This window comes from Mycena indigotica (genome assembly GCF_014461135.1).
Source record: "Mycena indigotica strain 171206Taipei chromosome Unknown Mind.scaff0005, whole genome shotgun sequence".
Taxonomy (NCBI): Eukaryota; Fungi; Basidiomycota; class Agaricomycetes; order Agaricales; family Mycenaceae; genus Mycena; species Mycena indigotica.
The window spans coordinates 4900892-4911583 of record NW_023503004.1 but is presented as its reverse complement, the minus strand read 5'-3'; the positions used below and the strand labels follow the sequence as shown (position 1 = coordinate 4911583).

The 10692-nt window shown below is 53.6% G+C and overlaps 4 protein-coding genes across 4 annotated transcripts; 2 read left to right on the top strand and 2 right to left on the bottom strand.

Moving 5' to 3' along the window:
* Positions 1 to 1914: 1914 nt before the first annotated feature.
* On the top strand, positions 1915 to 3615 carry MIND_00647400 (uncharacterized protein; the record flags this gene model as incomplete). The annotated part of the gene is made up of 12 exons (XM_037363207.1): positions 1915 to 1955; positions 2011 to 2045; positions 2105 to 2308; positions 2351 to 2464; positions 2515 to 2698; positions 2751 to 2758; positions 2809 to 2834; positions 2886 to 3010; positions 3067 to 3109; positions 3164 to 3172; positions 3220 to 3257; positions 3309 to 3615. The coding sequence occupies 12 exons, from the start codon at positions 1915 to 1917 to the stop codon at positions 3613 to 3615; spliced, it is 1134 nt and encodes a 377-aa protein (XP_037221128.1).
* A 1307-nt stretch (positions 3616 to 4922) lies between these two features.
* MIND_00647300 (Serine/threonine-protein phosphatase) lies at positions 4923 to 6422 on the bottom strand (the record flags this gene model as incomplete). Its single annotated transcript, XM_037363206.1, has 3 exons — positions 4923 to 4981; positions 5032 to 5577; positions 5630 to 6422. The coding sequence occupies 3 exons, from the start codon at positions 6420 to 6422 to the stop codon at positions 4923 to 4925; spliced, it is 1398 nt and encodes a 465-aa protein (XP_037221127.1).
* Positions 6423 to 6895: 473 nt separating this feature from the next.
* Positions 6896 to 8455, top strand: MIND_00647200 (BHLH domain-containing protein; the record flags this gene model as incomplete). Its single annotated transcript, XM_037363205.1, has 4 exons — positions 6896 to 7159; positions 7214 to 7852; positions 7899 to 8368; positions 8416 to 8455. The coding sequence occupies exons 1-4, from the start codon at positions 6944 to 6946 to the stop codon at positions 8453 to 8455; spliced, it is 1365 nt and encodes a 454-aa protein (XP_037221126.1). The 5' UTR covers positions 6896 to 6943.
* A 216-nt stretch (positions 8456 to 8671) lies between these two features.
* On the bottom strand, positions 8672 to 10149 carry MIND_00647100 (Neutral protease 2; the record flags this gene model as incomplete). Its single annotated transcript, XM_037363204.1, has 7 exons — positions 8672 to 8779; positions 8831 to 8932; positions 8986 to 9090; positions 9138 to 9387; positions 9440 to 9683; positions 9737 to 9818; positions 9874 to 10149. 7 exons carry the CDS (start codon positions 10147 to 10149, stop codon positions 8672 to 8674), a joined length of 1167 nt encoding a protein of 388 aa, XP_037221125.1.
* Between the last annotated feature and the right edge of the window lie 543 nt (positions 10150 to 10692).

Sequence of the window (10692 nt, the reverse complement as noted above, 5' to 3'; positions counted from 1 at the left end):
TGTCTTGACATATGAGAAAGCGTGCGAGGTAAGCCTTGCCTACCATTCTGTATCGTGCTTCACACAATCCCAGAAAGTCGCTGAAAAGTATAACAAGAATTTCAACGTGCCGAAGCAACACTTCAAGCGCTATGCAGTCACAGATGCGCAAATGAAAGGTGTCCCACGCCATGCGACTACACGGCTAGGTGAAGGAACCCATCAAGAAGTTGGTCAGCATTACAGGCAGACTAATGGACGGGAGGCGGAAGAGCAGGTTAGTAATTCATTTGAGTACCAGCAACAACTATTGAAAAGGTCAGATTGCACACCGGGACGAAGAGCAGGAAGCTATTGCACGTACCAGATTGGTTATTGATGATTTCTTCCATCGACTCCATGGCGATCTGGCGATATCCGATAATGATGCGCACGATTTGGAGAACGAAGCTCACCAATTTCGTCTTGGTGGTGTGCGACGTGTCCCTCGGTCCAAGTTACCACCTAGCGCGGGCGACAATCACTGGGTGTTTGGCTCTGTTGGCCGGAGTGGGGACAGCCGAAGCTACGAGGACCTCCATGCAGTTGGGGACCCTGACTTCAAAGACTTCGACCCCCGTTTGCGCAACTTTTTGATGGGGCAATTTCCGAACGAGCAGATTCTGTACGAGCAGTTGATAACAGTACGTTAACATTGCTTTTTTCATTCAGTCATTCTCATTTGACAAAGGTTGAGACCTTCCGCTGTCTCTACATTTCTTATCAATCAAAGGAGGACTGGAAAGAGGGCGAAGATATCCTCCGCTGCAACCACAATTGGTATCGCCGTGGGCCACGGTTTGACTGCGTCATGTTCAATACTGACGCTGCACCCTTGGCATGTGCTCGCCCTACGCTCCCTCATCCGCTGTCAGCTCCCCTCGGGCCGGATCGTCGATATTGCAATGGTCAGCACAATGCATCCGAGCAAATGGCGGCCACGCAACTCATGGGAGGGGTGTCGTGTGTTTGAGGAGAAGGGATTGGCATTTCTTTTGATGGATTGGGTTATTCGGGGAGCTCTCCTGGCTCCAGTCTCTCCCTCGCCTCGTACGAATACATTGTCTCACTTCCTGGTTGATGTCGTTGATGGTGACATGTTTTTACGCTGTCTCAATGCCGAGGGGCATGTTTGTTTATAGTAGAATAATATTTCATCTATCTACCTTGGTCAGGTCTTGTCTACCTTGATCAGTTCCTGGTCAAGTGCTGACCAGTCCACGGCCAGCCTTGATATTGCCTGAAGGACCTGATCTGCGCTTGATTGGGAGTGGATCAGGCCGAATCAGGCAATCAGGCCTGATCGAGAGAAAACTAAATTTGCGACATTCTGAAAGTGGGAGCCGCAGTTTGATTTTACCTTCGGGCCGAATATAGCGTCGGTCAACCTTAATTTTACCTTTTTACTCAATTTTTACTTGGGTGAGGGTGCTGCCACGTGGCTGCCGCTGCCATGCAAAGAGGGCCACGTTTCATGACGGAAGATCGGCTTTTAAAACAGGCAAGAGGCCCTGATCAGTAAGGGTTGCGACCGGCGTGCATTACTCCAGAGGTAGCAGCCTGCTCAGTTGCATGTCCTTTTGGCGTGTTCTGTCTGACCTAGCACATATCGTGGGCGGAGCTTATGTTGATTCGGTGGAAAGCTGGCCCGCCAATCCCCGCCGGATCCATTGGCACATGTGGTATCACATCATCATCACACTGTGACATCAATTTCTTACATCAGGCTTCTTTTCCTTCCCTTACCCTTTTCGCTTCTTTACTACAGAATCAGTATGATCCGCACGCTGAGGACGAAAAACCAAGGCGAGGGCGCCTTCGACGCTCCTCTCTTGCTCTCAGCCACGACGACGAGTAGGAAGAGCGGGTGCATGCCATTGCCCCGAGGCCCCCCGGATGGTAGAAACTCAGGATGAGGCTGGTATCTACTGGGATATGTGCGTCCTCTAAAATGTTATTCCTCCCGCCTGCAGCCCTGACCACAATGCGCAGCTACAAGTCCCGCTTGCTCATCATCATCCCCTACAGTGCGTCTCCTTCGCTCCCTTCCTTTTTTTTCTCCTCCTGCAAGGCTGACTCACGCCAGCCATTCTTGTTTACGACCACCTTTTGACGCTTTCCCGCGAAGTCGCCGGCTTTTGGCCCTCCCGGCGCTCCAGCTCCCGCTCGGGCGGCTGGAAGGCGGGCACCATGCTCTTCTTCCTCATCCGGTACTTCGCACTCTTTGGCACTATACCCATCATAGTGCAGTATTACTCCACGACAACGGACCCGGCAATGCGTGTCGTACGTGCATGAATCGTCTTGGTACATATCGTCTAACCGTTTCCAGATGTGCGTATTCCCGATACTCCGTATGATTTCCGTTCACTGAGGAGCATCAGGTGCCGTCGGTTCATGCTCTACCACCAGTACTTTGCCCTCGTCTCGCAGGTCCTCGTCGCCGGTGCGTCGTCTCCCTCACTCTCCTTCTCTGAGTTCTCAATCTGCTCCTAGTTATGCTTATCATGCGCACATATGCCCTCTACGCCCGCTCTCGCTTCATCCTCGCGTCCGTGCTCTTGGTGACCGTCACGGCATTTGTCCTTGCCGTAGTCCGCCTCCTCAGCGGCAATGACGTCGACAATCTTTCGCCCGAACTTGCCGCATTCGGGTGCCCGGTCGCCACTGGTCAAGCAAAGTATGTCTACCTGCGTTTGTCCTTGTTTGAAGGCTAACCGAAGACTCTTTAGAGCCCATCGTATGTCCACCATTCTCAGTACTCCACCGTTAATTGATCACTATGAGCAGGGCTTGCAGAGGCTTGGGCAGGCATGGTGCGTGTCGTCTCACGCCTTTCCTCTGATGGCTTAGAATCGCCTCACTAGCTCGTCTTTGATGTAGTAATATTTGCCCTTACGCTGTACAAGGCGCTCCAGCTGCACTCTGGCCAGCAGGGCCGCGCAAGCGGGCTAATCGAAATCCTTTTGCGGGATGGTTCCGTCTACTTCGCGTGAGTTCTAACTTCTCGGCCTGGCCAATTTTAGCGGTGCTGATAAACGGTGCTAGCCTGATGGTACTAAGCAACGGGGCTAATATAGCAACATATACGGTGAGCAACCGCTGGTTTTCCCGCTAGAATGCGTTCGCTAATATGTAACTGTAGATAGCAAGGGTAAAGCCGCAATTGCTCTCGTGGCAGGGAACTAAACCGCTCTATAGCCCTTCCTCCGTGGTTCAGGGACATCTGTTACCAACGTGTTCGTCTACCCCTCCCGCGGGATCCTTAGTTGCCGACTAACAGGATGCAGAACTTCGGCGATCCTCATTTCCCGCCTCATGCTCAACTTACGCGCACCAACTGGCAGCGTCTCGTATGCCCCCGACTCGCATAGCCGTGCGGGGCTCACTGACCTCGACACCCACGGGCCTGGATACGGAGATGATGGACCGGACGAAGACGGGGCGGGTGGGGGTCGGCTGACGACGGTGACGCCGTACTACTCGCAGGACGGGGATGTGGACTGTAGCTCGTACGGATATGGATATGATCCGGAGCGCGAGGAGGACGATGGGAGGACGACGCCTGGAAAGGGGAAACAGAGGCTTGTAGTGTGATACGAAAGCTCTTGTCCGAGTAATGTGAGTGTGGTTCATAGTTTACGCCCCTGAGATAATGTATAAAGTACTCTCGCTTTCCAGATCATGCAACACAGAGCTTTTTTGAATTGTGGTCAAGACAGTAAGGTACATACTTATCATTTCAAAAAACAACACATCGATGATAACGCGTAAGTAACGCTACACTAGCTATGGCGCACCCTGTGGTAAATGAGCAACTAATTCGGCGGAAGAGCGGGGTGTACTAGTACTCACTCGATGAACCACGCGCGGTTTTGCGGCGCACACACCCCGCCATGGGCGTTCTGCGCCGCGCCACACGCCGCCAGGGTCTGCGCCGTGAGGTTCGCCCAATCATCAAACGTGAACGTCAGCGGAACGCTGTCGGCGTTGGCAAGGATGGCCTGGCAGGTGTGATATGTGGCTGCGGTGTAGGAGTAGGAGTTGTTCGCCACGCCCGGGAGGGTGAAATTGCCTGGGGGAAATCGTCGCGTGCGTACAAGGAGGACAAAGGAGCGAGACGGACGTTGGTACTGCCCGTTGTAGAGCATGACGTCGACGATGACGGTGCAGTCGCCAGGAACGGGACCGCTGCTCGGAGACCCAGTCAGGCAGGACGGGGTGCCTACAGGTAGGTATTGCAGTTTTAAGAATCCAAGTTGAAGGCTGGTAGAATAGACATACATGTGGCGCTTCCCGAGTCCAGCGGTTGCGACGCAGAGTTAAACCCTTTGATTATAGAGGAGGAGGAAGCAAGAGGGCAAGTCAGAACATGTACCCCTCCTGCCAAGAGCGTGCCCGTTCCTTTGCAGTCTATCGCGAGAAATATAAGTGGATGAATGGGAAAGCGCGATGAAAAACCCACCATCTACGTGTGTGCTGGATGTATCTTCACTATTGACGAGAGCCAAGCTGAACGAAGCTGCAGCGATGATAACCCACTGGCAGATGTGTAGGGGGTGCATCAGAACGAAATTACAGGTAGGCAGCGAAGACCCAACTGTACTTATAGTGGTCCAGCAGAAGAGAAGCACGCTCCAGACACCGGTGCTAGTTTGGCCGACGCCACCGCTCGGGTCTATATGAAGCCTCTTTCCAAAAACCTGGGGCTCTTGCCTATAATTGAACATGAGCCTCTCGTTTTGAGCGCGAACCCTCAAACACGCACCCTGCACGTGAGATAAGTAGATCGCAAGATCAAATGAAGCCATGGCCGGTACAGATTCCAAGTAAAACGATCATTTAGTACTAACCACAATCACAATTCATTCCTTCTCTTTGTCTTGGTTTAACATTGTTTGTCGTTACTCCGATTCGTCATCGGTATCAGTAACAATAATCACTGGAATTTGATTTTCGTCGTCTAAAAACCACCTTAGTAGTTCCAGGTTGGATATTCGAAGGGCTCATCACCTTGTCCTACCAGGATCTGCTCATCTTCAGAGTCACTGATCTCGATGATTGGTGGAAGTAGGTGCTCCGGGGATTTAGGTTCTGCCAATGGAAATCCTTCGTCGATATGGAGCAAACTGCGTTCTCCGCAACGCCGCAGGTCGCTCCGCAAAGCAGACGCGATAGGCCGGTCGAGTTCCGCTTCAAACGCCAAGATGCTCAGTTGATCCGCCAAACTGGGGAGATGGTTCCTTCTCAAGATCTCCGGCGCTAACTCTTTGACGGCGAACTCGACGCGGCGTAGATGGGGAAAGGTTAGCTCCGAACCAAGAAATGCGTCGATGGCCTGCCAATCCTTGGAAATATAAGCTGCCGCAGGCGGAAAGCTGACTTTGAGAGTCAGAGTTTCGAGTGGTATTACTTGGTTCGTCGGATTTTGAAGTCGTCCAAGAAGATCGCGCAGCAAGCTTCCTGCTGCATTCATCCAAAAAGCGATTTGAAGGTGCTTCAAATTAGACAGAGACGCGATTTCGGGACCTTCGAGGGGTTCATCTAATTGTGATGGGACTGTTGCAGTGTCAATCTTCAGCACGATAGGTTTCTCAGTCAGTAAACTCACGCCGAGTGCGGTCTAGCTCGAGCCATTCCAATGCTTGAGCAGACGGATGACGGAAAAAGGCATTGATCGTGGGCCAGATACCGGAGGAGTGGCGACTGAATGAAAGTCGAAGCTTATGTAGCGAGCCTCTGGCAGCATGGCCCTCGCTAAGCCACATCAACAGCGTAGGATTGTCGATGATGATGTCGCGCAGAGGCATTGGGAGAGCTGTCGCCATCGTTGTCAGGTTGTCGTGCCAGCTAGCTCGCCAGACATTGTCGTCGCGGATGCGCAACGACTCCAGCTTGGTGAAAGCACATATGTATTCGACCACCGACCGCCAGTCACCCGATTTAGAAAACGAAAGATCCAAGTGCGTGACCGACTTTGCGAAGAATGGGTGCGGACTAGCGGATATAAGGGGAGAGTGTTCAAGGAAGCGATGGACGAGAGTGATTGGTGCTATTCCGACCGCAGCGAGCATGCCGAAAATCTCCTGAGATGAGAGGATCAGAGGTGCCATATGCTCGCATCCGTGATCGAGCGACAGTTTGGTGACGAACGGCAGGAAGGTACACAATGGAGCTCTTGACAGCGTCAGAAAGTCTCGGCACTTGGTGAGGGTGTGCGGCTTGGTCAGACGTGGCGCCAGAACGACGTTTTGGAAGAGATGGTATCGCGTCCTGGCCAGCCACGCCTTGCAAACGAGACTGCAAGTGACGAGGTAGAAGTGGTCTCTGTGCAGAATGTCAATGATTTGGTCTGTCAGCTCCGGTGCGAGTCTGCCAGTGGGTGGAGTTCCGTTGGGAAACATCGAGACAGGAAGAAGAGCAAAAGAAGAGAGGCGATAGCGGTGACGTGACAGCGATGACGTGGCATCGAGTCTAGGCCTGATCTTGGAGTCATCCAATCAAAATATCAACGCAAACGACTGGGCTGCGTCTGGCGTCTCATATGTCTATCTTCCCGCTGATGGGCACAGCCGACTTCCATCAACTCCGCTTAAGAAGTTTCTCATGTCGACTTTGGGGGACCTGGCCTGCTTGGTGCGTGTTGAGGGTGCTTCTGCATAGCGAATTCACAATGTCTCCAGTGATAGAAGTGAAAACTTACATACAGGGACACCTTCGTTTTCATGCGGACTCCGACTTATCCCGAGCACATGCCCTGGACCCCTTGATTCGGGGCCCACTCACCAGCTTCGCGGTCACCCGACCGCGCAGCTGGCGTGATTCTGATTGGCAAAATAAGCCTTTGGCGCCTGACAGATGATCGGAAGCTGTAAATTACTTTCCTTCCCCACTCTCTCACTTCTCTGCAGGGGACGACAAGACGATGTCCTCGCCGGACGAAACACCGGTTGCGCGAGGGCGGTCGCAGAGGGGTGCGGCTGGCGGTCGCAATCCGTCCTCCGCCAGGAGCGACATTACCATGGCCGGAGAGAGTGGGTCGAAACAACGCAAACGCGCTCGGACCTTCACAGCGGACGACCGCATGAACAGCGGCGGAGTAGAGAAGCAGAAACGCGAGACTTTGAATGCCCTCTTCGTGGTGCGCCCGGTTGTCGCATATCCCTGGTATTCCTAGACTGACGGTGCATTACAGGACCTGGCTCGACTTACCCCTTCCCTTTCGACTACCCGCAAGCTATCCGAGAGTGTCATTCTCACGGAGGCCATTGCTCATTCGCGCAAGCAGCGCGCCCAGCGACTTGTCTGTGCACAGGAGCTCCGCAAGATGTTTGCCATCCAAGAAAACATACTGGATGAGCTGAATGAGTTGCGGAAACAGCTCGGGCTTGGGGATCGGGAGCTTGATTCCTCATTTGGCCTTTCGGCCGCCGCTAAAGAGGCCGTTTTCACCGTCGAGGGCGAGGTATTCGGAGAGTTCAGCGATGGCTTTGGAGAGCGTAGCGAACCCTTGTTAGAAGAACGTCCAGAGAATGCCGTCGGAAATACGGAGCCCCCGCAGGCCTCGTATCCCCATCGGCAGCGCCTGACATCCCGTTCTGTCTCCGTGGGGACAACCGTCAGCGAATGGACCCCGTCTACTTCCACTTCTCCGCCTGAAATCCCCGCAACAGCATGGGGAATCTCGACTTCCCCTACAAATGAGCCGCTTCCGCCTCCCCTCCAGGCATTCGACTACGGAGAACCGGCGCCGCTCTATGACGGTCATTTTCTGTCGATGCTATCCACACTCCCGGAACCTCCATATGGTTTCCATCCACAAGAGGGCTCAATGGTACTGTGACCGATCCTTCGTCTACCTTGGTTAATTCCTCTTCCAGGCTCCCAACCGGGATCATTCATCGATGATCATGGATGACCTCGGTATGTCCGGGCCCTCCCCTATCGACACCATTACTGCCGCCGGCTCGGCGTTCCCAGCTCCCGAACCAACCATATCGCCGTCCCAGCTACAAAACGTCCCCAATCCTAACACGCAGACTCACTCCCACTCTAATCCGCTCCTCCTCGACCCAACCGCATGGAAGCGCTTTCTCTCCCTATCGCAGCCAAGTCTCGGAAGCCAGATCCGCCCCAGTTCGACCACACAGTCGCGTGCTGCCGGTGTCGGTGCGGGCGTCAACGGCGCTCCAGAACTAACAGTAGACGATTTCGCGATGAGTCCCCCCTTCTTAGGAATGGGTGCTGGTGCAGCTGCGGGCGGTCACGGCGCGATGGGCTTCGTTGGCGACGAGCCCCCGAATCCAATGTCGTCAGTCAATATGGAATACCCTCCGATGAACCCGGCGCCGTAAGTCCTCTGCGTTCCACATTCGTAAACGTGCTGATTCCAAGTAGCCTAGTCCACCTGGGAACCCATGGAGGCTTTGTTGTTTAATCGCTCTCTCGCTCAATATTAATACCCTCAAAACCCCCTCGTACATGCGGATCATGTTGTAAAACAGTCAATGTAAAAACAAAAATAGCATGGTTATATTGTTTCCTATAAGCCAGGACAAGGCCCGGAGAGTTAGCTTAAGATGAGTTTATAAATAAAACGCGAATGTATACATTTTTATGCTTGTACACATACACTAACTTAAAGCTGGCAAATTTACACGTCTTCTCCGAATTCCGGGTCTGCCAGGTCCTCCGGGTCTTCCGGGTCCTGAGGACCCCCCGCCGAGCATGCGGTGTCAGCATAGACCTGAGTAGCGAAGCACTTGAGCATAAATCGAGTCAGATAACATCATGATTCAAAGATAGGACACACGTTGAAGTTGTCGGCATTGCGGATCTTCTGTGCGTCGGACAGCGCCTGGTCATTCTCACACCCATAGCTCACATCGACAGTTTTGGACAGCGCGTGAGTGAACTGGCAGGCACGATTGAGGAAAAGCCAACACCGGGATGGGGGGAAACACTAACCTCGTGAAGGGTAGTGCCGCCGCGAACGCTGCGTGAGGCAACCGTGGTTCCCTTGCAGAGGTTGGAGTGGGCGACTTCCTTGAAGAAAATGTCGCAGAAGTAGATCTAAGAGCAATAAGTTCGACTTTCGGACAGAGGCAGGACGATCATACATCGGTCGTGGCAATAAGAGTGTACGCAATGACATTGCCATCGCAGGCATCATGGGTGTCGACACAGCTCAGCTTGCGGGTGGTGCTCTTTTCGTTCTTGACAGCGTTGAAGATAGAGATAACACGCGAGGAGGGGTTCTTCCCGAAGTAGCTAGTGTAGAGACTGTCGCTTGAGTTGGAACGGCGGGATGAGCTCTGCGATGAGATGTAGGAGGCTGCAGTTGCGGCGAGCTCCTTCGCTTCGGTGAGACTAAGCGGACCATCAGCGCTGATGGAAGACAGAACGATACTAGTAGGCTCACCTAGCATTGATGAAAGACTTGCGGCTCGATGTTTTGCAGATGTTGACGGCCCGGCGCTGCGGCAGCGCGCGGTTAGAGATAGCGCCACTGACGGTGATAGTGACCGGCTCAGCCTCAAACTCCACGAGCTGGAGTTCGGAGCGACGCGTGATGGCCTTTCTCGCCTGAGCGATCTGGAAGGAGGAGATCGGCGCAAAGGTGAACGCGCCGGCACCAAGCGATGCGAAGTCATAAAGAGCAGAGACTGTAAGACAAGTTATGACTCGACATGAGGATTAAAACTAACAGCGCACGCACCGTCGTGAGTGACTGTAACAGTTTCGCCCGCCGGGATCGTCACGAAAGCGCTCTCGTCCGCGTCCGCGAGCGAGACGGAAAGCTACCATGACGGTCAGGAGGACAGATCTCTCATAAACGCTGAAAAGTAGAAGCACCTTCACACCCTTGAAAGGAACAACAACGTCGCCCCTCGTCACGGTGAACGAGCGCGTCGGAAGCTTTCCGTCGAGGATAGTTCCGTATTTAAGGACCTTCAGGCTTTCCGCGCCGTTGTTCGTCACCGCCGCAGTAAGAACGAACGATTCGGTGGAGGCGAGGTCGCTCTTGGGGACGGAGACTTTAACGCTTAGTCCGCCCGCAGCGCGCTGGGTGGGTGGTATCATGGCCAGCGCGAGCGCAGGGAGGAGGGAAGTCACGACCGAAAACAGCATGGTTGCGCCTGTTGACCGGGGAGGATATGTAGACACTGAAGAATGCGGTACCACAGGAAGAGAGGATTTATAGCAATTCTTATCCGGCTATATGGACGGTAAAGTGGGGCGTCGCGTGGAAGCAATTGAGGGAGGTGGTTACGGGGAAGCTACGGTGGAGCGTCGCCAGTAGTATAGTTGCAGTTTATCGATAAGATTAGACAAGGATTTTCTCTTTCGCATCATTTGCGCTCGAAGTTCGTCTGGGTGCAGCACTGGCTGCCCAGTTTTAGCCATGCATCTAGGATAGTTGTGATTCTTGGTACTGGTATGGCTTGACGCATGACCAATTATACGCCCGTAGACCAGATGGGTTGACTCGGAGGCAGAAACGAAAATATCGAAACTGCCTCTGCAGTGTCTGCACTTCCCGCGTCGTGGGATTACCTGCCGTGCCAGGTGTGTTACGGTCGTCGGTAGAGTTCCTGGGGCTCGGCGACTTGGCGAGCTCCACGCGACATGCGGTCTCGAGTGGTGCCACCTGGTCGTCGTCCGAGAAGAAGA